Source organism: Oryzias latipes, chromosome 16 (genome assembly GCF_053564925.1).
Source record: "Oryzias latipes strain Hd-rR chromosome 16, Olatipes_Hd-rR_3.1".
Taxonomy (NCBI): Eukaryota; Metazoa; Chordata; class Actinopteri; order Beloniformes; family Adrianichthyidae; genus Oryzias; species Oryzias latipes.
The window spans coordinates 35,322,485-35,348,117 of NC_136252.1; the positions used below are offsets into that span (position 1 = coordinate 35,322,485).

Sequence of the window (25,633 nt, forward strand, 5' to 3'; positions counted from 1 at the left end):
ATGTCGGAGGACGGCCGTCCCGGGTCGGCTCTGGTCCAGACACTGGCGTTGGCTCCGGCGGCGCTTCGTAGGTTGTTCCTGCGCGTGCGCGGGGTCCTCCTCGGTCTGTTGGCGGCGTTTCCCGCGGCCCGCCTGGTGCTCAGAGGCCTGTTCGGAGGGCTGAGCGGCGCAGGTAACCCGGTTACACCTGGATCCCACTGAAAACCGAGGTTGTGGTTTTTCCTTTAGAAAAGCATTCAATCGGATTTTGGATTACAAACAGGATCTGCTTCTCGGAGATGCTGCTTCAACAGGCACCACTGGTTACCATGGTGATCCACAAACTTTATTAAATGTCAGCAGATTGAAGTAATTAAGAAGGAAATACATTTTAATGATTTTTATGAGGTAATATTTTTATTTTATTTTTAATCAGAAGATTGGTCAGATAGTAGTTACCACATTAACCATAACATGTTACTTGTGATTTTTGAACGTGATTGATTGATTTCAAGCAATTTTCAGTAATAAGAACAAAGTAAAATACAACAACAGCATAAATCCAACTCGATCTTTCTTTGTTTTGACATAGGCCTCTCGGTTTAGGGCAGTGCTTCTCAATTATTTTTTGCCAGGCCCCCCCTAGGAAAAGAAAATGTTTCGCGCCCCCCCTGACCCCCCCCCCCATACCCCCCCCCCCACACACACAGACACACTCGCGCGGTGACAATACATCAGGTCAGTATCTATAAAATTTGTATACCTAAAATTGTATCTTTTAACACTAACAAAAGAAAAAAGCAAAATAAATCCACTTTCAACAAATATTAACTTTATTTAGCCACAGAAACCCTGTTCTAGTCTAAAACAGAAAAGAAGCTGAAAGTACCTGAAATAAAAAAAATCTGTCATTCCTTATTTAAACTAGAAACATTTTGACCAACTGAACCATTTGATGCTGAAAAAAATAATTCAATCAATAAATAATATTAAATCTAAATTGATCTGAAACATTAACACAGCAGCACCAATATATTTAACGTTTTTAGTCTGAAGAAATAGGTAAAAACGTGCTGATTTTTTTTTTCTAAATGACGGATTGTTTATTTCTGATCTCATAAAAGTGCAGCTGTTTTCCTGCATTACCTGCTGTCTTTATGTCTGTCTGACACCAACTAAACCACAGGCAGACAAAGAAAACATGGATGGAAAATAAAGACACGTCATCAAAATGTCTACAATAGTTCATAAAGAATGACATTGTTAGCATGAGCTTAGGAATCTAAGGGCAGCGGTGATCTTGGGCAACAGGCAGCGGTAGCAGTGGTCCGCGTGCCCCGATTCCCCTGGCAGACAGGGCCCACACCACCCCTCCCCTTTCGTTCTCACTCGCGCAGCCGCGGACAGACAGAACAGACAATAGGAACCGAATAGTGGACCAGATTATTTTCCAAGCACTGAGCCGCTGTCACCGCTGCCCCCACGTTAAATTTGCGCACCGGACAAACCTGTGCCTAAAACCGCCACCACCGCGCGCCCCCCCTGGCATCGCTTCGTGCCCCCCCCTGGGGGCGCGCCCCACTATTTGAGAAGCACTGGTTTAGGGGAAGAGGCTGTTCTGATCTTCAGACTCTGGGATCTGTAGTCTTTGACCTTTCTGTCGTCTGTCCGCAGTTCTGTTCCTGGGGTTCGCACACAGCCTCCCTTTGACCTTTGACCTGAAGCTGGCTGCAGGGTTTGGTTTTGTTGGTGAGGATTTACGCTCATGTTTGGGCCTGACACACACACACACCCACACAGAGTAACCCGTGTGTGTGCTGCAGGTTTGTGCGTGGCCGGGGCAGCTCTGTCTTCATGCTTCAGGTGTTCCATCCTCCTTGTGTTTCCCAGCATGCTTGGTTCTCGGGGTCGCTCCTACCTGATGATCCTGGTGCTGTCAGTGCTGTTTCAAGGTAAACAAACAAACAAACAAACAAACAAAAGCTTCTGCAGGAAAACACCTTTTATATATATGCAGTTTTTCTGTGACTTTTTCAAATCTGGTTATAGAAAATCCAGACTTAGAAAGGACAACAACTCTGGTTTATCTGATGATGTAAATGTCATTCATTGTGTTTTTTTCTTTGCATCACTTTTGTTTGTAACCCTTCATATGCTGAGTTGGTTCTGATGCTACGTTCTCACAGGGAACCTCTGAGTCACCATTTTTTAATAGCCAAACTAAAATGCTTTGATTTCTGTTCTATTGTCAGTAATTTCATCGGTTCACAAATGCATATTCACACACTGACTACCTCTCATTTCTGCACAAAGGATGTTTTCTGTCTGTTTTTCAGCTTCTTGAGTCTTGTAACAATTTTCAATTGTAAACACAAAAAATGATTCTGATAATCTGATGATGTTCTGTCCTCCACACCAGTGTTTTTCAACCTTTTTTGAGCCAAGGCACACTTTTCTCCTTGACAAAAAACCCGCGGCTCACCAGCATCCAAAATTAAAAAAGGAGAAACTCTGTAGTCTGTATTGATGGACAGTCCCTCCATGATCTCACCTGCATGTTTGTGATGATTGTGGCAGAAAAAGCTGGAAGTTGCAGCTGTTTTTTCAGTCATAATTTTCAACTAAGTTATTTAACATTTTACCCTGGTAGTTGGTTTTCCCTTCAGTTTATTAACATGTAATATTATGTAACCTCACAAAAAAACAAATATTCTTTCTAAATAGTGTTTTTTTTTTACATTTATTTCAATGTTAGTGCAAAGGCAACTGTAATTTTTGAACAATTATATGATCACAATGTGTTTTATAAAATTACATTAAAAAGACTAACATATTTATGTTTTTTGCAGCTACCCTAAAAGTGAACATGTTGAAGTTTTATTAGTTTTTCTTTTGTCTTAATCAAAGATGAAGTCTTTGAAAACTTTAACATGAATGTTTTATTTCTTTTTAGATGATTAAATTGTTTGAATTTAGTTTAATTGTGTCTGTTTCACCTTAAAGCTGTTCCTTAAATGTTGTTATTACTTCTTCTTTAGTTTAACATCTTAAAATAATCCAGACGTTCTTAGAAAAGTGTTTCAGTTAGAAAGATGACTTGGACCAAACTCTGGGATGTTTGGATGTGAAGAAACACAAACCTGGAAGGAGAACTAAACTGTTGACCTCTGATTTCATCAAGGAGATTTAAAAACTGTTTGTGTGTGTTTGTTGTGGTTTAAGACTTTTTTTTTTTTTTTTTTTTATATAACTTTATTGAAGATATACAAGATACAAATTCAAGTCAATTTTAAGTACACAGACAAAACAAAGAGTAACAAAATGTGCCAGGGGAGCATAAAGAACAAAAGAGAAAGAAAAAAAAAAAAAAAAAAAAAAAATTATAAACAAGAGAAGAAAAAGCAGCAAGTTGCTATTCTGTACATTTAAAAAATTCCAGGGTGTCAAACGTTCTTATAGCTTTGGGGTTGGAAGAATATTTTATTGCTTTGATATATTGGTTTAACTCAATCATGAAAAGTTTGAATAAGGGCTTTTTTTCAGAAAATTTGCATTTATGTATGTGGAATTTGGCTAGTATTATCAAAAGGTTAATTAAATAGTATTCCCTTCTTAGTGAATTATTAACACTATAAAAACCAAATAATACATCCTTGTATATCAAATCAAATTTTTCATAAACTTTACATCGAACGAAGGAGGTGAAGTCTTTCCAAAAAATTGCTGTTGGGGGGCATTTCCAGAAAAGATGTATAATTGTTTCAGTGTCTAATTTACAGAAGGAGCAGTTTTTATCAATGTCTATGTGTAATGAGGATTTGGCTGGGTAGCATCTGTGAAGAAGTTTAAAACAAACATCCCGGGGTTTATTTGAAATAAAATATTTAGAGGACAGAGTCCAAACTTTCTTCCATTCAATATCTGGGGCAAATTTTCTCCAATAGTGGGTCACATATGGTACAACTGCAATATCTTTCTGAAACAGTGATCTTATTTTTTTATTTCTTGTAGATGTTCTTGTAAAGCAGGTCTTACCAATATTTGTTTCAAATAAAGAGACTGAATGTGAGGGTAAAGGGTGAACAAGACCTTTAAATAACATTATAACACCTTCAGGAAAAGCATCCATGACTATTGCAAACTCTTTGGGGGTAACTGGAATATTATAAGTGGTCAAAAATTGATTATATGACATTAAACACCCTCCTGAGTTAAAAAGTTGATTTACATAGAGTATATTATTTTGAAACCAGTAAGGGAAGAATAAAGATTTATTTTTGTACAAAATATTAGTATTATTCCAGATATAAAATCTGTGAGGAGAAAATGAATGTTTATAGATTAGAGACCAGGCCAGAAGCATTTGTTTGTGAAAATTTGCTAATTTAATGGGCAACTTTTGAATGTTATAGTTAGATTGGAGAAGAAAAGGGAGTCCACCGAGTTTAGAAAATAAATAGTTTGGAATAAAATTCCATAAGGAATCTGGGTTGCTAAGAAATTTCTTAATCCAATTGATTTTAAAGGTGTAGTTTAAGGTGGTGAAATCTAAAACATTAAGTCCTCCTGCGTCTATTGTGTTCAAAAGCACTTTATCTTTAATGTAGTGAGTTTTATTTTTCCAAATAAATTTGTAAAGCATTTTATCAACAGTTTTACATGTGGATGCGTTAACATTTAGGGCAAGTGCTGGATATGTCAATCTGGAGATTCCTTCAGCTTTGGATAATAAAGTTCTTCCTCTTAAAGTGATGTCTCTCTGAAGCCAGCGGTTAAATCTCTTTTTGGTCTTTTCAATTATGGGATTAAAATTTAGGTTGCATCTATCCTCTGTGTTTTTAGAAATCATAATTCCAAGATAAGTAATTTGTGATTTTACAGGTATACCATGTAAAACTGAGTGATCGCATTCTGAAATAGGTAAAAGTTCACATTTATTTATATTAAGTTTAAGGCCAGAAGCTTCTGAGAATTTATGAATAAGGTTGATAACAACGGGAATTTGATCTGAATTTTTCAGAAAAAGAGTGGTGTCGTCAGCAACTTGACTTATAAGAATGTGTTTATCAGCGACTGAAATGCCATGGATGTTATTTTCCTGGATGAAAGCTGCCAGCAGTTGTGCTGCTAGCAGAAATAAATAAGGGCTCACTGGACAGCCTTGGCGTACCCCCCTACCCACCTGAAATCTTGGAGACGTACCATATTTAAGTTTTATTGTACTGTTAGAATTATTGTAGAGAGTTTTAATAGCTTTTATAAAAAATGGTCCAAACCCAAATTTTTCTAGAGATCGATAAATGAATTCATGTTCTAGGCAATCAAAGGCTTTATAAAAGTCCAAAAACAGAATAAAACTATTCTCATTTATTAGTTCGGAATAATCCAATAAATCCAAAACTAATCTGAAGTTATTAGTAATGTGTCTATTAGACATGAATCCTGATTGGGATTCGTCTATAATAGATGTTAAGGTTTGTTTAATTCGTTTGGCTAAAATTAGAGCTAATATTTTATAGTCATTATTAAGTAACGAGATAGGTCTCCAGTTATCAATTTGTAGTTTATTTTTATTAGGTTTGGGTATTAGTGATATAACACCTTGTGTTAGAGTAGGGGGTAGTTTTCCCAGATTGATACTTTCAGTGAGCGTCTCCAGGATAAAGGGACTAAGTTCTGTTGAAAAGTTTTTGTAAAATTCACTTGACAATCCATCATTACCGGGAGATTTGTTCTTTTTAAGAATCATTATAGCATCTTGCACTTCCTCTAAGGTTATGCTGGCATCACAGAGTTTTTTATGTGTTTCACTGATAATCTTACAATGTTTAATAGAATCTAGTAGCTCACGCGTTTTAATTTCTGAGTAATTAGAAGAGTAAAGTTTGTTGTAAAAGTCAGAGCAAAATGAGCCAAGAATTTTATGATCTGTTTCAATTTTGTTGTTAATTTGAAGAGAATCCAGAGAGTTATTGCTGAAATTAGAATTTTCTAGTCCAAAAAAATAGGAAGAACATTGTTCCCCTTCTTCCATCCACTTTGCTCTAGATCTTATAAATGCACCTTGTGTTTTCCTTTTATACATCTCTTCCAGCTTGTTCTGATATTCACCAAGTTCTATCAGCTCATTTTCAGTGATGTTCTCACTGCTTTTATTAGACAAGGCAACAATTTTAGAGCAAAGTTCATTTTCCTCTTTCCTTCTAAGTTTTGCTAAGTTACTACTATAAGATCTCATAAATTTCCCAATATCAAATTTTAATAATTCCCATTTAGGGCTGAATATTTTTAATTCAGTAGCTTCTTCCCAGTATGATTGGATTATTTTTTTTGTCATTTCTATTACAGTGTTGTGAGACAGAAGACTGTTATTTATTTTCCAGCAAACAGCCCTGGGAATGTTGGACATTGGGGAGAGAGTTAACTTTAGGGTGACTATCATATGGTCAGAAAAGGGAGCTGGATGAGAATTCACATCAATATTAGTGACATTAATTCTTTTTGACGTCAGCCAGTAATCAATCCGAGATTGTTTAGAATAATCTTTGGTGTGCCAAGTAAATGATTTTAACGAAGGGAATTTTGCTCTAAAGGCATCCACAATTTCAAATTTATCCATGAAATTTTCTAAATACTTATTGTTTGGATTCGTTTTTTTAGGAGGGTGTCTATCTAAGGTTTTGTCATTAACAACATTGAAATCGCCACCAAAAATCAAAAAGGCCTCAGGATATTTTTTAAGCCACAAACTAATTTTTCCATCCCATAAATCAAATAACTGACTGTTTTCCAAAGGAGAGTTGTAGCCATATACATTAGAAATGATCACCACATTGTGGGAGATTAACAGCACCATAATAATCAAATGCCCATTAGGGTCACTGTAGTGATGGATGATTTCCCCAAGAAATTTATCCTTTAAAATCAAAACACCAGCCATTTTTTTAGAACCATGAGCTCCCCATATTTCTTTACCCCACTGACTTTTCCAAAAGTTTAAATCTTCCTTTGTGCTATGAGACTCCTGAATAAAACAAAAATCACATTTAAATTGTTTGATGAATAAAAAAAACTGCTTTGCGTTTCAAAATATTTCTTAAACCCCTGGCATTAAAAGAAAGAAACGATAAAGACATGAACAGTAGAACAAATTCTCAACAGAGAACAATAAGGAGAAATATGAACTTCAGAAGAGTGCTTCTTACTTAAAGAAACACGTTAGAACTCGAGCTTCACTTACTCAGAATATTAACATGTTTAAAGCCTAATAATGTCATTAAAAACTAAGTGACGTGAATAGTCACATTTTAACAACCAAGATCAAAACAGAAAGATTTTAACTAAGTTTGGCAGACACCTTGAAGTTAAGTTTTCTACCAGAAAGGAGTCAGAGTGGTGTCCCACATCATCCTCAGGATGGTAACATGCTGACAGTTAGGTGGATGGGGGCAGGAATAACTCGGTGCCGTTGGCGAAGGCGCGTCCAGCAACAAAGTAAGCCGTTTTGCCTTCAGCCCGAGCATCTCTCACCAGCGGCCAAAGGAGGCGTCGTTTCTCCCGGTCAGAAGCGATGAGGTCTTCAGAGAATCGCATGTTGTTTTCTTTCAGGTATCTGGACTTTTTGGCTGCTTTCCAGAGAGCATCTCTCAGGGCGCGGGAGGAAAATTGGAGAATGATGTTCCGTGGCGTGGTCTTATTAATGTCCCTCCTTCCAAGTCTGTGCACGATGTCGAGTCCTTCATTTACCTTGATGTTTTCATCCAGTAGGGTTTTCTGGCAGATGCTGATGACTTTAGCTTTCACATCTTCGGCGTTGTTTTCTGGAACCCCGGCCAGCCGCAGGTTCCACCGTCGAGAATAACGCTCCAGCTCTTCAATGCGACTTTCACAGGACCCCATGCGCTGTTCCCCCATTTTAACTTTTGTGTCCATCTCCTTCATTTTAGTTTTCATTTCCTTCAGTTCCTCCGAAAGGAAATCAATAGTTTTTTTCAGACCCTCAATTTTCATACAGTTCTCCCCCACCATCTTTTCAATGGAGTCAGATCTTGAGTTAATGAGGCAAGAGAGTTTGGAAACAATGCCTTCAGGGTCTTCGATTTCAGAAGCTTTACCTTTTTTCAGAAGTGGGGACTTCAGTGGCGTATCAGGGAGGGGGGTCAAAGTGAAATCGTCAGCTTCCATTGAGTCTGTTGCAGCCGCTTGGTTAGCATAGTTGTGTGCGTCTACAACACAGCCTTTTGTGGGCAGACTTTCTTGCTCTTTCCGTTTATTTTCGGGTTTTGGCATGGTGGTGATATTAATATACGGTTGTTGTTGTCACAGTCTTTTTAATTTTGGCTTTAACAAGGCTTTTTAAGCGGAGCTCGAGCGCGAGTGTCTTATTTATTTGTTACATTTAGTGTGTGTGGGGAGGGAGAGGGGAAGAATGTGAGGGGAGGGTGGAAGAGAGTAAAAGGAAAAAAGGTGAAAAGGTGGGGGATACAAGCACTGATTTGACTAAGTTATTAATTTAAGCTGTAACAATTATACCAGATCTGCTGGAAAGACGAATGTTACATCAAAGGTGAAAATCTGACACTAAGATGAGCGAGAAAAAAAAACTGTCCATCAATACACTGTAGGTAAGGAGGAGGGATGAAGCAGACAGGGAGCAGTGTGGCAGTGTGCACGTGCACGTGGGGGTGGTGATACATGCATGCTGCCGACGTGAACCGTGTGTTCATAAGGGGAACCAGATCCTACCCAGCCAGACCAGGAGAGGGGAGGAGAGCCCCCCAGGCCAGAAGCCCCCCCAGCATCCGGACCCAGGCAGCCCGGGAGGGGAGGAGGAGGGGACCGCCCACCCCACCAGCCAGGCACAGAGAGGGCCCCCCTACAGGGGCCCCCCCAATGCCCAGAGGCACAAGCGAACCCAGTGTCCGGCCCCCAGGCCACAAGACAGGAGCGCTTAGCCGTACCAGGCGGCAGCCATGGGGGCCACCGGGCGCCGGACACCGAGACAAAGGCCAGGGACGAAGCCAGGGCCCCCGGAACCCAAGAGCCGGCCACCACCCGACCGGCGCCCCGTCCCCGCAAGCCAGCCCAGGCCCGCGACCTTAGCAACCCAGGGATCGCCACGCACCCACAGCCACAGCCACCCCCCTAAAACCCTACGCACTACCACCCCCCCCGCCATAATATCTGACCCCCCCTCCCCAACCCTCTCAGTGCCCTCCCCTCTCTGTGATGGGGAGGGAAAGCCCCAGAGGGTCCCAGCGAGCCAGCCCCCAGGTCGGTCCTACCCATGCACTCACACACACATACTCACAATCATCTGGTTACCCTCCCTACCCCCGCCGCCAAGCAGCAACCCCCCCCCCAGCCGGCCGACCCCCAGCGCCGCATGCCCGACCCCTCCCGCAGCCGACAGGACACCCAGCGCGAGTGTCTTACCGAGACGCCATCTTGGCCGACCCCCCGTTTAAGACTTTTAACAGACTCATTTTACGCTGAGACGCTGTCACTTTAACCCAATGCATCATGGGAGATGTAGTGATGGCAGACAGACTCTCTTGTCTGAGCTTCATGGTTTTGTTCACTTGTTCCAGTCTGACACCGGATTCTGTGGAAAGGTACAGCGATAAAGAAGAGCTTTAGCTGGTATTTATGTTGGAACTGAGAGACTTTATCAACAGAATCAGAACAAGGAAGTGAAGACTTTAACCACTTCTGATTGGTCAGACTGATGACATGTGATTAAGCCTCCAAGAACTATTGGTGGAGACAGTTAAAGGGGCGGGACTTTCCTGAAAACAGCTGAAGCTGAGGCTAAATCGCGGCACCCTCATTCTTATCAAAATGTCTTTAATAGAATCAAATAAACACAAAGAAAAAAGTATTTTATGATCTTTCATATTCCTAACTACTCAGTGTTTTGTCAGGATGTTTGGATGAACACAGAGCTGATATCCTGAGGATGGAAAATATTTTCAGATCAGTGAAAATGGGAAATAGAAAGCCTTTATTGCCATTTTACCTGGTAATATGAAATTCAGGTACAGTTCTCTTCAAAGTGGACGGTCAATACAGATGAATAAATAGAAAAAAGAACAACTGAGGAGATAAGAAGCACATTGACTTCTCGTTTTCCCACAGCCATCTTTGTTGAAAGCCAAACATTTCTGAACTGTATAAAGGCGAAAGCAGGACTTCAGTTTCAACTGCAGGAGTCAGACCTGCAGGTGTTATGACTGACCACATGGTGTCACTGTTGTTCACGGCTTCAACTGCCTCAATCACACCTTAAAAACTCTTTCTTCAGCATGGATCAAATCAAGTGATGACATCATGTCCCATCATGCCTTGCAGGCCCAATCTCAAACATCCAGAAAAACGTTGAGGCGGCAGCGTTTTCTCTGAGCTGCAACCTGGACCTACAGGTTCGTAACGGCAAGTTGCTATGGAAACACGCCATCAGGCCATTCATCCTGGTCACGGAGGAGCTCACGGTCAGTCTCATGAAAACCTCATGTGGATGAAATGCTGCAGTATGATTATGTAAAATTATAGAGAAACGTGTCATTATTCTCTAACTTGCCTTTTTGCTGATTTCACAGAAATAAGGTGAATATATTTAAAACCAAACTATCAAAGCTGGAGCTAAAAATACCGTTGAGTTTAGCTGTTATTTTTGAAGTTGTTTTACTTTTTCTATAAGAAGCTTTTTCAGAAATACAGAACTTTGAAAGAAATTTAATGAAAAATTAGAAACAATTAAAACACTTTCAGTATTTCTAATTTCACTATGTTAAGCTTAGCATAAAGATGTTTATGAACAGTTTTCTAATCTTAAAGGCAGTTTCCTCAACTTAACCTAAATACATTAATATTTTCAACACTTAACACCTTTTTAGCGGTCTGTTCTTTTCTTGATTTGACTCTCGTTTTTCTGCTGTTTTGCTGGTTTATTTCCTGTAGACTTTAGATTTCCCTCAGCATTTGGAGCAGAAAGACACTGAGGATGACCTTCTTTCAAATCAGGCTTTTCTGCGTGAAAATCAGCCAACTGTTCTGTCTGATTGGTTTATTGTTTTTTTCTTAAGTTCATGTTCTTATATTTATGAGTTTCTTTACTACTTCAGAACATTTTTAAATCTGTATGTTTTTTTCTAAAAACACCTCAGTAGCTGTCCGTTTCTGTGCACTCGGGTCTTCCTGATGTGGATCTCTATACGAAGACGCAGGCGATGCTGTTGTTGGAAGCAAAGGTCCGTCTTTCTGCTGCTGCTGTAGGGCGATCAGGTGGAGTTTGAGTCCGAAACCAGGAGCATCAGCCAGAAGTTCCAGAACATCAGAGACGAAATGGTCCTTCAGTACGGATATGAGCGATTCAAGCCGCCAGCAGGCGGGGGCGCCAACAGCACACAGGAACAGTTCAGCATCAGGACCAAGATGCAGTGCGACAGTAAGGTCCAGCCATTTGTATCACAAACACCACCGTTCTAGAAAAACTGTCCAACAACGTTCTGTGTGTGTTTTTGTGTGTGTCTGTGTGTGAGGCCTGGTGAATGAAGGCGTGCAGCGATGTGCCGGATGGTTCGACAGCAGGTGGAAGGAGTGCATGGCGGTGATCCCCGTCCCCGTCATCAACCACATCCTCTGCGTCTCCATGAAGTTCCACTTCCTGTGTGACATCATGAAAGGCGAGTCAACTGCACCGGTCCTCCCAGACGTCGTAGCTCCAATATTGCTCGCCATTTTTTGTTGCACCGCTAATGTTAGCTTGGGGTTATGGTGCGGCTGTAAACTGGTGGGAGAGAGTGTAATCAAAGGCATGATGGGAAATGAGGGCAAGCTCACTCCACGCCAACTGTCCCGCCCACAACTCTGAGGTGAATTTCTGATGAACTCCTGCAGAAACTATGTCTGAGAAAAAGACTATAAAGGGTTAAAGCTATAGAGCAGGGGGGCCTTCTTTCTTCTTCTGTTCATCTGTGTTCCTCCTTCAGCGTCTCCTCTAAAGATTTCTGTTGGTTTGTTTGGATCATTTCCTTCAGATTCAGACTTTTTTCTTTTTACATCCTCAATCAGAAATGTGAAGGAACCTCGAACCCCTAAACTGTTTCGTAAAAAATAACACTTTGAACGTCCATGTGATATTCAGACAAATGATGAGGTTCAGGCTCCAGAACTGCTGAGAAAAACAAACCTGAAGTTCTATGAATAGAAACAAAAGAAGAGTTGAAGGACACGTGAGAAACGCGCGACCGCAGAAGGAAAGTCCTGCAGACGGAGGTCAGAGCTGACGGGCGTCCTCTCCGTTCTCGCCGGCAGTCATGACCCCGTGGTGCCGGGACAAGATTCCTGTGGAGGGAAACTTTGGTCAGCTGTTCGATCAGCTCAACGTGTCTGTGGACCTCCTGTCCAGAGAGTTCAGCACCAAGCTGGTGGTTCAGGTCAGAAGCCCGTGCGCCTCCTGCCGTTGGTCCTGAGGCCCAGTGGAGTTCTAACGTGACCTTCTGCAGGAGGAGCAGCAGCAGTCCCTGCTGGATGGAGCTCAGCTGGACCAGAACTTCACTCAGGCCATCAAAGAGTCCTTCCTGGGACTGATGAAGACCACTACACAGATCCTCAGTGTCCTGCAGATCCTGCTGTCCCTCACCTTCATCACCATCTTCATCCAGTAAGTTTCCCACTCAGATATTCAGCTGCCCTTCATCACCACGTTGTCTTCCTCTTCTCTGTTCCTCTCTCTCTGCAGGGCCTTTGATTACGTCAGATGTTACAGGAGCGACATTTGTTTTGACAACGTTTACATCACCTCCTACTTCAGATGGGTCGACGCCCGCAGGAGGAAGGCTGTAGGATCCTCCTCATCATCAGTAACTGCAGCCCATCGTGATGAAGAGTCTAACTACAGTGCTGCATTTAGGGGAAGCCATTCCTGCTGCCTCTGAAAAAATCGGAGAAGTTCATCGACCCCGTGAGTCCAAGAATCCATCAGGAGGAGCTGGGACAAGTGGTGCGTTCAAAACAGCTCGGTTAATGCAGCTTTCATCAGCAGTTAGAGGTCAACATGAAGTTGACTTTGAGGGAGAAAAGTCAACTTTTGTTTTCTGAGTTTAGGAATAACGAGAAAGTTTTCCCCCTGTTCCCACCGAGGTTTGATGGAGAGGAAAGCAGGCCAATCAGAACACTTCCTGCTTTCACCCTTTGATGCCACCTATGTGGTGGGCGTTCAGAAGCACGGGCACGAGAACGTGCTTTTAGCATACGGTGTTCACACTGCAATGTCGCTACCCGATACTAGCGCATGTACTCACAACTAGTGTGAGATGCCAAAGCGGTGCAGATCTGGTGAATCTTGTTCTGGGCCTTTTCTGTCACAGCTCTATTCCCATATTTGAAAGATAGAATCAATCATCCGTCTCTCCTTCATCATCAATTTTCAAACGGTTTGAAAAGTACGCTACCCATTCGTCACTGATTGGTCAAAGTTCAACCAGTTTCACTTTGTAAGGCGCGCTCAATAGTTCAGAAAAACGTACTTGCGTAGCATCGCGTGTTTTCATAGGTTGTGTCCTACTTTCTTCTATAGTGCGTTCTCCATTTTCTAGTGCTGTAGAATCTACAATTCCCAAATATAGAGCCCCAGAAATTTCCCAGAAGTCTCTGGTAAAAACCAGTGTGCATCCATGCTCAGTAGATCGGCGAATATAGACCACAATGCATTGCGTCAGAGCAATTTTTACCCAAAAAAAGGAATTTAAATGTATTTTTTTAATAAATCATCAACGTTTTAATCTTCAGAAGACAGTGGATCATAAATAATCGTCTCAGAATGCTCATATTAATTAGATTTTAACTGTGTGAAATCAATGACGTCATATCCGCCGTTAAAAAAAAAAAAAGTAGTGAGCGTGGCGTCCAAATGGCTTTTTTAAGATTCTTTTAAATTTAGGGCACTTCAAAGTCCCACTATATAGTTTTCTAGTTGTTAGGGGTCCGGGTGGGAATTGGGACACGGCCGTAGCCTTAATGCTGGAAGTGGTCGCTTGAATAGGCGTTTCCGAGCCCGGTTGAAGGTAGGACAAGACCGTCGCTATCGCAGGAGACGCCTCAATAACACACGCTCTTTGATGCACCGTAAATCCTGAACCATTTACGCAAATAGTGGAATTAATTCAGAATCTGATGAAATTACATGAATTTCCTGAAGGGCTAAAGTGTTACGGTAATTTAAAGAACACTGGATGTTTGTAAAGTTCTGGTGATATCCAGAAGCTGCATCCAGTCTATCAGTGAAAAAATAAACTGCATCCACTGCTGCCTGATGCAGTGCCTCTTCTGCCAGCATCAGTGCTTCATTCCTGCAATGACCATGAGACCCTCGCGGCTGCGTTTACCGTCTGTGACCCGGACATTAGGTCAGAACCACAAACATGGCGTTTTCTCCTAAGACGAAGAGATTTGTTCCTCCCACGACCATCGATGTATGAAACTAAAGCAGGCGTTGATGACATTCATTTCATGCCCACGTCTCTCACAGCGGGACAGCAAAGGCCTCGCCTGAAAACGTTTGTGTCGCCCGTTTGCAGATGGCGGGAGCCTTCCAGGTGGCGTCCCTGACCCTGCTGGTCTTCATCCTGCTCTCCTTTGACTTTGCTCTTTTCCACGTCATGGACATCGTCAGCAGACACACCGTCACCCAGTTTAACCTGATCAGTAAACACACACACACGTTCCACGCACACACTAAACGCAGTTTTGGATCCTCCTTAATCTATAACTCCGCCCACTCTCTGCAGGTCATCACCAGGTGGACATCAGAGTGGGCGGAGACTCCATGATAGCCCGCCTTCTGAGGACAACAATCTCCGCCTTCAACAGTTCATCCAACCTGAACATTCAGACTGACAACCAAGGTGGGTCAAAGGTCCCAGAGGTCACATGGCACCTCCTGGAAGGGAGGGGGCTTAAGGCAGCCTCTGAGTATGGTTCAGAAACCTGGGCCTCCTTCAATGTTTGGTTGTGATAACTTGCAACAATTTGATTTAAACAGAAGATTAAAATCTTGTTTAATTCTGAAAATCCACATCTATCCTAAACTGTCAAAGTAAATCCAGGTCTGGAACTTCTTCAGTGGTTCTGAAGTCTGAAGTCTGTTCAGAACCAGGTAAACCAGGAAGCGCTGCAGTTCCTCTGAAGGCCACTGGAGGCAGGTTACAGTAGGGAGCCATTGACTCTCATGATAAATAAAGCTTTTAGGTTGTTAATGTTTTAGGTTATAATTTTTGTCTTTTTCATGGTGACACTAGGGGTCAAACTAAAAGGTAATTCAGCTGTTTTGGTTCATTTTCAGCACAAACGTGAGCATTTTAGGGCCTTTGATTGTTTGTGATTGGCAGGTGGGTCAACTTGACCCACCCAGTTGTCCTTTTGGGAGGTCGGGGAGGTGGGCGGAGCAAACCACAGTCTTCTATTTTGTCATTCAGAGTCCAGAGGAGACGATTATCTGAATGTCTGTGGAGGAAAGCCAGTTTATACTGTTCAGCTAGAACCCACTAGAACCTCAGGAGGTGCAGAAGTGAAGCTGACCAGCTGCTCAGAACCTGTCAGATCTTCAGCTGCGATCGCCGTTTTCACCGCTGCTGTCTGAAGTCACATGTCTCTCACCTTTTTTTGCCCCCCCTGCAGCCTGCATGGCCCCCCACTCCCCCCTGTCTGCTGAAGTGTACTTGAGCTGTGCCGGTTGTGTCCTTTTGGCGGCGCTGTTCACCTGCCTGCAGGTTTACACCAACCGCCTGCGGCGAGCGATCGCAGCCTTTTACCACCCAAAGGTACAAACCTGTCCTCCCCCTTCAGTACTGTCCTCTTCCTGATTCGCTGACGTGAAACCTCGCCTGACTCCGCCCTCATCCTTATTTTGGGCCACAGGTTCCCAAACGATGAAAACAAACGGTCAACGGCGTCAGTCGCAACGGCTTTGAATTCAGTTGATCTGCTTAGGACACATTCATACTTGTTTAGTAATATCCTTAAAATGTATTTTCAGTTTTTAGTCTCCAAACTAAGAAAACAGTTATTTTTCATTTCTGAATCCAAACAGATTTAAACAAAAAGACGTTTTCATCTTTGGTCCAAACTCTCTGCAGCTTTTTGAACATCAACTTAAAGTTACAGACTGTTTGATTTAAAACTTTAAAGCTGGAGAGGAAAGATTTGCTCACAGATGTTTACTGGATTCAAGAGCTTCTGTTTGCAGTTCTGATGATGACATTGACACTCAGCCCCCCCCCCCCCCCCCCCCCCCCAGGGAGGGAGGGGCTACTTTAGGCTGACAGGTTGTGAAGAGCAATACTTCCAGTTTTTGTCAGATGCTCCTAAAGCCCAGCAGCTGTGGTTTCATGCATGTCGTGAACAGAAAGCTTTCACATCGCTCAGGTTATCTTAACATCCTCACCCAGAGAGCAGGATTTCCAGGATGAAATAAGAAGGTCTGCATGAACAAAAACTCCAGCACTTCTGGAGACGGGGGGGGGGGGGGGTACAGCAGTGATTCCAGGACTGTGATGTCACTTCCTCCTAAGAATGAAAACACTCACACTATATGCCTGAAGCTGAGCTGCAGTAAACCTGAAAGCAGATTATTCAGAGTTTTATGACAACTGAGCTGATGGGCTTAAAGGTGGGCAGAGGGGGAGGTGTTGAACGAGGGGGGGTGAAGCTACAGCGTTTAGCGTCAGCGTTTACAGAACGGCCTGCAGCAATTTGACCGCATTTTTCATCTATGACCACAAACGTGGCGTTTAGCTCCGCCTTTCTCTCTGAAGGAGCTGTGAGTGAAAATCAGTGTTTGGATGTTCACGTGTGTCTGTGAACAGCCGCGCTCTGCAGGTCTAACGCTTCTTAACTTTCAGGCTAAACATGTTTTGGGCAGGATGATATAGTGGTTGCCATGGTAACAGAGAGGTTTGGCTGGAGGTGGGATTGTGTGTGAGTCCTAGAGTCGCAGTAAACCGCTCCATCTAACTGCTGTGTCTGTCAGAGGGAGCAGAAGAGGGTGCTGTTCCTCTACAACCTGCAGCTGCACAGACGAACGCTGTCGACTGAGAGGACGCACGCCGCTGGACCGGGACACAGCCGGACGGTGAGCCTTCCCAGATTTTCTTGACTTTTTGTCCGCTTGGGGCTCCACCTGGACATGGTTTGAGGTCCGTATCCTCCACAGATCTCACCCATCAACCCTTCTTCTGTCCGCAGGTGTTTCAGCGGCTGACCAGGTGGGGGCGCTGTTTTTGCCTTCACCACAATCAGAGAGCGAGTCACGCTGAACAAACGCACTACGCCGGCAGCTGAAGAGCGGGAAACGAGCGGCTGGTAGCCGCCTGATGGCATTAAAATCTGACACTACGACTGCGGTTCTGGTTCTGTTTCTTTCCTCCAGAACTGTCCAAACTGATATAAAACCAAAACCAAAATAAAGGGATGCTAAAAGGATTTTTCAGCCGCGACATCAACGCTTCAGATGAAGCTGCTGGGATTTTAGATTCAGAGAGATGAAAAATCTAAAAGGAAGAATTTTTTACATGAACGATCTCTTGAAGAACAAAATTTGTTGTAGACCTAACATCAAACCACAGATCCACAGTATTTCATTAGAATCCCTGCATGAAGACCAACACCAAGAACCTCATCCTAACAGCCTGGTTCCTCATGACAACGGTGGAATCCTCTCTTCAGGTGAACTAATGGAAGCTGACGGCTCCAGGACACAGAGGTGGAAGCAGAAACCAAGGTTTGCTGCTGAAAGAGGAGCAATTTCTGGTAAGAAAAAGCAGAAATGATGAGAGGAGAGTTTATAGAATAACCTTTAAATGGAGCATCCAGTGCTCTTTCGTCAGAAGAAGAATGGACAGCATAACAAACCACAACTGCTGTATCGGTGTAATCTGTTTGTGTGACGCTGCTTTGAGTTTACAGCAACATTTTCTCTCTGTGTTTGAAAATAGTCTGTCAGCTGTTGATGAAGCAACGGTTGATCCCCCCCCCCAGGCCTGCGATCTCCATCCGATTAGCCCGATGCACAGGTGAGCAAGCAGCAGCTAATCCTGTGCAGCTCACGTGCAGCGCTCGCTTCATTCAGGCGCCACACACCGCTAATCCTCCTGAAAGCAGCACGCGTCCTGCTGCCTGAACCCCACCGGCTTTCCTGCTGTGAACAGCTGATTCACAGGAAACACGCCTGAGCCCGTGTGTCTGCAATGTTCCCTCAGAAGCTTCATTTAGCAATACAATGCTCGTTTTCACATCGTTCAGCATCTGTTCACCTGTTCATATTTGATAAATACTCAGATGCTTATTGATTAATTCAGCATTATTGATTGCCATCATGTAGTTTAGTTTAGTCTGTGTTTTATTCATTGCTTCAGTTGTTTTCAGGAGGTTTGGGGATTCTCGTCATTTACAGATTATTTTAACCTTTAAGTTCAGTTTGAACAAATAAAGATATTATCATTGGTATGTAACCTAGAGATTGTTTTTTTTAGCTCATCTTTGAGTATTTTCGTTCATATAAATTCTTCTGTTTCCTTTCATCCCCCAAACATCAAATATGTTTTGTGGAAATAAAACAAAATAGAGATAAAGATAGTTGCAATGCAAAGCTTCAGTTCTCTGAAGAAAGAGTGATAGATTTAAAAACCATGTTTGTGGTTTTACTCAGAATCTGAGGATGTTATTAAACGGTTATTATTCAGAGGAACATCCTGATTTTTCTAATTCCCAGGCTTTTATTTTGGTAGCTAACCGGAATCACGGGGAAATCGTCTTCGGTTAGCCTCGGCCACTTTCGGTCGGTAAGATGACGTCATCCTGAAGTCCTATAAATGCGGGTGTTCCCCTCACGGCTTACTTTCAGCGCCCCAAGACTGGACTAACGGGGTCCGGCAGTGTCCAGACAGGACCAGCGCAGAACCACACCGGTCCTCCGGGTTCTGACCGGTGTTTCCCGGCACGAGCTTCCCGCCGCATTTCTAGAACCGATTAGCGGTCAGTGAGTCCAGCTCCCGTCCGGCTTGGCAGCGGTCCCGACTCGCGATTTTGCTTGAAGGCAGTTTGTCCGGTGAGGGAGGCGCTATGGAGTTCCGGTGGAGGCTGCCCCGGTGTTCCCTCACGGCGAGGTAACGGGAGCCGGAAGGGACCGCCTCACACGCACGCGCGCGTGCGGCAGCTACCTGTTGCCGGTGGTCGGTGGCGCAGAGAAGATGAGGAGCTCCGCCGGGCTGCCGCCGCTGCTGCTGCCGCTGCTGCTGCTCAGCGGCCGTGCTGCCTTCACGGCCTGTCGGTCCCTGAATGCAGCGCAGGACCGGCGCGTGTCCGCTCCGGACGGTACCGACGGTCTCACCACTGCGGCGGCAGGTAACGGGATTTAAAAATGAAGAAAAAAGATTTAAGGAACCCGGGAAAACATGAACTTCACGATGCAACTATTGTATCTGTTTACTGTTAAATGATTGTAAAAAACGACACATTTTTATTTAGATACAACAACTGTCATTATTATTATCGTGCATACAGGATTCATTTTTAACGAGTTTATCCTCAAATGAAGTAAATCCAGTGAAAGTCATGAGACCTTCATGACCCGCTGAGCTTCAGGTAAACATCAAAGTTACTCTGAGCACAGGTGATGCTGTACGTTTTTGCGTTTTAATCTGAAAAAACACCTTTCAATCGTCATTTCCTCCTCAGGTTTAACACATTTTCTCTGAACTTTAAGATCAACCGGACAAGAATCACAAAGAACAGTTTCTGTGTGTGGCACTAAACTCTGGAATGGCTTAAGTAAAAAGCTGCAGGAATCTTCAAAGATTCAAGAAAATGTAGAAAGAAGCTCAGATTACCATTAAAGTCGTGTCATGTAAAAAAAAAAAAGATAAATCCAGGCCAATGGATACAGCATCAGCATTAATGTAGGCCTGATCAACAACGTGTTTGTAGGCTCATAAGTATGGAAGCAATTCTGTAGCATAATTCAAAATAAAAGTCAAAACCTGAAATGCTTTTTCATTTTCAAAATGAAACTGCAATTTTTGACTCAAAAAGAAAAGTAATCCGCTGATCGCTTTTTCATTTTCTTCCTCAACATCGCTTATTCTGTCACTTAATTAAAATAATAATGAAAATGGTTTTTGACATTTCACTATCAAAAAGTTCTCTGCTAAATGTGTAGCAAAATTCATTTAGAAATGTCTAATTTGATGTCAGGAGCCGGGGCCAGGGCGGTTCATCTTTGTCTCACTTCCGGGTTCGGGCTTTTATTTTGTTAACTCATGTTCTGTCTTCTGTTGGTTCTTTAGGTAACTTACCCCGGTCTTCACCGGCACCTGTTTACCCACCTGTTTTCATTTATGTGTGTGTATATAAGCTCCTGTTTTGATTTCACTTGTCACCGGATCGTTGTACTTGTTTGACCTCGGTCTCTACGAGCTTAAGAAGCCTTCCTTGGATTAAAATATCCTTTTGATTTGAACTTCTGCCGTCCTGCTTTTGTGTCCGAATTCACACCCCTTGACATTTGACAATTAAAATAACTGAAATGCTTTTCATTTTCTAAATGTAGCTGCATCAAATGACTCAAAATTCAGAGGAAAAATCAATATTTCAAAATGCTTTTTCATTTCTATTTAAAACAGCTTATTCTGTGTCATAATTAAAATGAAAATGCAAAGAGGGGATTGCATTGTCATTTTAACATCCAGCCTGTGAACATTGTCGCATTATTCAATTCCACCTAGCATTTCCAGAGGGGAGGGGGGGCGATGACGTCACTGCTGTCTTTGTGTGTCCGGCTGCTAACAGACTCATGCTAGCAGCAGCTGTGTGTTAGCGGCAGAGGAGACGGCTTTGTGATGGTTGTCAACTTCTGCTGATTGTCCACGGCTTCTCTGGACTACGTAGCAGCATTTACGCCTTCCTTCCGCGGTCCTCCTCCGGACGCACCGCGGTTCGTAAAAGCTTCCCGCTGAGCGCGTGTTGGTCCAACCAGCAAACATTTAGCATGGTGAAACCTGCTACAGCTGTTGATGGCTCTCCAGCTGTCATCCAACAGCAAAATCAGCAGGAAGCTGCAGGAGACTATATTCTAGATGTGCTTTATTACAGTTATGATTATTATTAAGGGCTCATAATTGTTTAAATCCGTGCGGTCAGTGCTTTTTTCCTGGCTGCAATCATTAGCTGTGGAGGAACTTAAAACTCTGAACTCTGAGCATCTTGGATGGAAATATGTGGGAATTCCATCAGTCTTTATTTTGTTCTGGACACCTCTGGAAACACAAATTCATGATGGTTTCTCAGATCGTAGCAGCATTTCCGCCTTCGGGGATGGGGAGCTTCAGATCGCGGAGCTTCGCGCTGCGCTATGCGAAGGCGGCTGCCGGTCCAAAGACAGAGCATCCGTAGGTGGAAATGCTGCTACGTAGTCCTGAAAAGCTGTGGACAATCATCAGAAGTTCACAACCGTCACAAAGCCGTCTCCTTTTTGAAAATGAAATGTCAAATACAATTTTCTGTATCATTTTAATTAAGTGACAGAATAGGCAGTGTTAAAGAAGAAAAGGAAAAAGCATTTTGGTGGATTGCTCTGAGTCATTTGATGCAGCTTTATTTTGAAAATGAAAAAGCATTTCTGGTTTTGACTTTTATTTTGAATTATGCTACAGAATTGCTTCCATACATAAAGACTGAACTACCTCAAAAATTAAACATCTAGGCTGGATGTGTTTAAAGTTTAACGGTTACTTGAATAAAAATGAAGAAATACTTTTGAAAAAGCAAACTTCACCAAAAGCGATGTCCCTGAGAAACGGGTTGATCATCTGAATGAAGTTCTGGTGTCATCCACGTTCTACCAGTGGAACCGGCAGCTCACTGCCCCTGTTTCCTCAGGCGCGGACAGACGGCGGCGCCCCCTGCTGGCGAAGACCCGCCCCTTCATCCTGGTGGACGGACGGAGACGCAGCCTGGCTCAGGCTCTGCAGGTCAGAGGTCAACACTGCTTCAGCGCTTTGAAACACTCATACCGGCCAAAGGGGCCTGGCTTCATGCTGCCCAGGCCAATGCAGGGGCCCCCCAACCAACAGGGGGCCCCAGAGGGAAACCGGAAGGCTTCAGCAGCGACGGCTCCTGGATCTGTGATCACATGAGGTTGAAGTCGTCAGAGCGGCGTCTGGCAGCCGCTCGCTTTGTCAGCCGATGATGAACCGCCGGTTCCTCTGAGGCAGAGTAGGAAGGGGGGGGTATGCTTTAAGAAGGCTGCTTGTCCCGGCAGATCATTTACTCTGAACAGAGCTGGGATGCTCAGAAATCCAGACTGATGCTGGGAGACATGTTTGCTCCAGGAAGGGAGGCGGCTGTCGGTGCAATCACCGCCCGGCAGCTGCCAGGAAACCATCAGTCCTGGGATGTTTCCAGCTGCTGTCATCAGGTCTAGTTCACAGTTTTCTGAGCAGGATCCGTCTCTTTTAGACCGGAATAAACGATTTTCTATCCAGTTCTCTGAAACAGTCGATGGTTGTACTTCATTTCTGAACAAAACATGGCGTTTTTTCTATAACATTAAGTAATATTCTATAAACAGATGCTGGTCAAATCTGATTATGGAAATGTTTTTTTATTATCGATGAAGCATCACTGTTGTTATGATCCTGAAGTATTCAACCATCAAAACAGAATCAACATGAAGCAAACACAAGAGCAGGGTGGATTTGTGTTTTCATGCTGGAGTTTGTCCTCTGAGGGACTTTTTCCCATCATTTCTGTTTTCTCTCAGCCTGATGCTGAAGCAGCAGGTGCAGAACTCCATTTATTTACTCCCATTGGTTTTTTAGATGCAGTTAAAGGAATCTGGTTCAGCAGGAAATGAGAAACATTTTTCATCTTTTCTGAAACTAAAGAAAGGGACTTGAAGCCTTCAGGAGCTGTTATCACAAAGAGGCCAGGCTGCTGGGTCCTATCGGACATTAAGGTGGGGGGGTCCGCCTCACATTCCTGTCAGGCGCGGCGGCCAGACGAGGGGGGGCGCAGAGGAAGGAAGAGGAAGGTTTTCACCAGAGCTTCCTGCAGGAGCGCTGGTGTTGGAGGACTTCCTGTGCAGCTGACAGAAACTCTGAGATCATTTCCCTTTTTGAAAACCCCCACCTCCTCCCGGTGACCCCACCCAGCCCAGAGGAAGCGGAGCTGCTGGGGGAGAAAGTGTCTGCGGTGTAAATCATTCAAGATTAGGATTAGATAATCCTGAAAGAGGCTGAGTCAGCAATTCTATAAAACGGAGGAATTTCTTCAGAAGAATCTGCAGCAAAACCTCCAGAATGTAGAGAAGATGAAGCAGCTTCAGCAGGAGAACCGAACCCAAGAGAACCGAACCCAAGAGAACCGAACACCAGGAGAGACGGGTGGAGATGCTCGGATCTGTGAGGGAATAGAGCTGGAAGTCAGAAAATCCAGGAAGGAGAAGCTACAGCGGATCCTCAAAGCTTCAGTCTGTGGTTCTTTATGCTGAACACCCCCCACCCCCACCCACAGAGCCAGCTCCCAGTTTAACATGACTCAGCCAACAAACACCCCCACCCTGCTGCACAATAGTGTGACCCCTCCAAAGTACAGAGGGTGGAGAAAACAAACACGCCTCGGGGGGGGTTTTACACCCAGCACGCCGCCTTTCTGCTCCTCACTGACCTCTGATGAGGAGGAGGAGGAGGATGAAGACTCTGAACTCCACCCGACTTTACCAGAACCTCCAGGATCCGGATGCATTTTCAGAAATTCTGAAGCAGAGACGTTTTTCTGTTTACTGACCTGGACCTGCAACATTCACAAATGTTTTAGTACGACTTTGTGCTAAAACCTTTGATGGACTGTTGGAGCATTGTGGGTAGTGTAGTCAGGAGCCCAGCGTACTGATGCGTACTTCAACATAATGGAATAAACGGCGGGAGTGTTGTTTTGTTCTTTCTGTGTTCTGCAATAATCAAAGGTTGATTATTAAAAGAGGAGAATGTGAAGAACGACACAGTTCCTCAGAAAAACTTACTTCCCATCAGCCCCTTTGGCCAGTTGTGTGGCACTTGGCCCCTCTAGGCCTTCTGGGTAGTCGTATTTAATTTTCTGACTGTTTTGTTTGCGCTCTGTCACCTGGTACGGTACGCCTTATGGTCCAAAAATGTCTGTTGGTCCCTTAGCTTTCATTCTTTTATTTGGTTAATATTTCATTTGAACTTCCATTTTTCTTTGATTCAGAGATGGAATTCACAGAAATATTAGAGAACGGGCGTTTCACTCAGGAAGATCCTCTGGACTAAACGCCTAAATCCTCTGAATACGTCATCATTGTGTACACTGTGCCTTTAGTCTTTTGTTTCCACATCTTCTAAGTTGTGTCTAGAATTTGGTGCTGGAATTGGTGGCATCGTTTGATCGTAACATTGTGAAATCCTGAGGGGAGGGCTTTAGCAGAAGAACCCGGAGAACCAAGACGTCCTTCAAACCTTCAACTTCTTTTGGGAGTTCTGCTGTTGGCTCATCCTGCTTCCTTCTCCTCCTGCAGAGGAGAAAGCCAGACACAGTCAGACAGGAAGTGTCTCTTCTTCAAAGAACCGCCCCGTTAACAGACAGGAAGGCACGTTGATTGGACGGCGGATGCACTCAGCTCCGCCCACACCCAGAAAAAGCAGAGAGGAGGAAGTCAGAGCCTCGGAGGTGTGACCCGACTTCCTGAACTGGATTCCTGTCCATCGGATGTGAGGACAGGCGGGAATCATTTAAATCCTGAATGAAACTTTATTGACAGAGAACTTTACGACGCCATCAAGAGGTCAAAGTGCTTTACAACAAGAAGAAAAGAGAAACTGCAAATTAAAAACAACAATTTAAAGCACCAGCAGGAATGAAAATCAGGCTTAAATGAGGGAAATATTGTTTTTCTGTAAACAAACCTCAAACTCTGACTAGATGGTGGGTTGAACGTGACAGACACAGCTTCAGTTTTCCTCTGAACGTAAACATCCACACGACTCCTCACAGATTTTTCTCCTGTCTTTAATCTCTAAGATTTCCTGGTTTTGTGGTTTTTGGCGTTAAGTCTGTAGGTTTTTCTACAATTTACTGAGAAATGTTCAGAAAAGTGTAAGAAAAGAACAAGCGAATAGAAAATGACGACAAATGTAAAGAAAATAGTTAAACATGAAGATTCGGTGTTTGAAAAATGTATTTTACATGGAAGCAAAAAAAAGGTACCAATATATTCATCTACATAACCTACAAATGAAAAAAGTCACAAGTTTTCTAAGTTTCATGGTGAATAATCTGATTGTTTTCTAATTTTGTTCCTTTTATTTGTGGGAACAAAGGAAATTTAAGCTGGGAGAGGCGCCGTATGGCTTTGCTGCCCACCCCCTTTGCCCCGCCCTCAGTGAGGAAGGGGCAAAGGGGGTGGGCAGCAAAGACAGATGCCCTCATTCTCCCCTTCTGCCCCTGCCCCCCCTCAGATGTGCATGTGACTAATTAATGGGAAAAAAAACTCTGATGTTGGTTTTATCGCCATAGCAACTATTTGATGTTCTTGTCACCTGAGCGAGACAGACAGGTCGATGTCGTTTTGAGGAGAATGGGC

At 43.5% G+C, this 25,633-nt stretch overlaps 2 protein-coding genes across 10 annotated transcripts in view; both read left to right on the forward strand.

Annotated features, from left to right (window-relative positions):
- Window positions 1–17,381, forward strand: dcst1 (DC-STAMP domain containing 1). Of its 3 annotated transcripts, none has more exons than XM_020710526.2 (15): window positions 1–172; window positions 1,654–1,728; window positions 1,803–1,931; window positions 10,330–10,469; window positions 11,254–11,425; window positions 11,520–11,663; window positions 12,295–12,416; window positions 12,486–12,643; window positions 12,722–12,821; window positions 12,893–12,982; window positions 14,559–14,685; window positions 14,769–14,885; window positions 15,658–15,800; window positions 17,009–17,110; window positions 17,224–17,381. In XM_020710526.2, the coding sequence occupies exons 1-15, from the start codon at window positions 1–3 to the stop codon at window positions 17,317–17,319; spliced, it is 1,887 nt and encodes a 628-aa protein (XP_020566185.1). In that variant the 3' UTR covers window positions 17,320–17,381. The 3 variants fall into 3 exon arrangements, with proteins under 3 accessions (XP_020566185.1, XP_020566186.1, XP_078789794.1); XM_020710527.2 differs by having other exon boundaries at window positions 12,893–12,943; XM_078933668.1 differs by lacking the exon at window positions 15,658–15,800.
- Window positions 17,224–25,633, forward strand: part of adam15 (ADAM metallopeptidase domain 15) — a 22,960-nt gene continuing 14,550 nt past the window's right edge. For 6 of the 7 annotated variants that reach the window (XM_023964486.2, XM_078933661.1, XM_078933663.1 and 3 more), the window contains exons 1-2: window positions 18,824–19,380; window positions 21,913–22,004. In XM_023964486.2, the coding sequence (XP_023820254.1) occupies window positions 19,227–19,380; window positions 21,913–22,004 (246 nt within the window). In that variant the 5' untranslated portion in view covers window positions 18,824–19,226. Of the gene's footprint in view, window positions 17,341–17,703; window positions 17,788–17,972; window positions 18,051–18,823; window positions 19,381–21,912; window positions 22,005–25,633 lie in introns of those variants that run through there. The other variant, XM_023964487.2, reaches the window with a different exon arrangement.

What these genes read in the sequence shown, in the direction of transcription:
- dcst1 (XM_020710526.2), top strand. Translation starts at nt 1, where the DNA reads ATGTCGGAGGACGGCCGTCCCGGGTCGGCTCTGGTCCAGACACTGGCG. An exon ending in AGGAGGAGCTGGGACAAGTG is followed by an intron (nt 12,983 to 14,558) that starts GTGCGTTCAAAA and finishes GCCCGTTTGCAG; the next exon opens with ATGGCGGGAGCCTTCCAGGT. An exon ending in CATTCAGACTGACAACCAAG is followed by an intron (nt 14,886 to 15,657) that starts GTGGGTCAAAGG and finishes CCCCCCCTGCAG; the next exon opens with CCTGCATGGCCCCCCACTCC.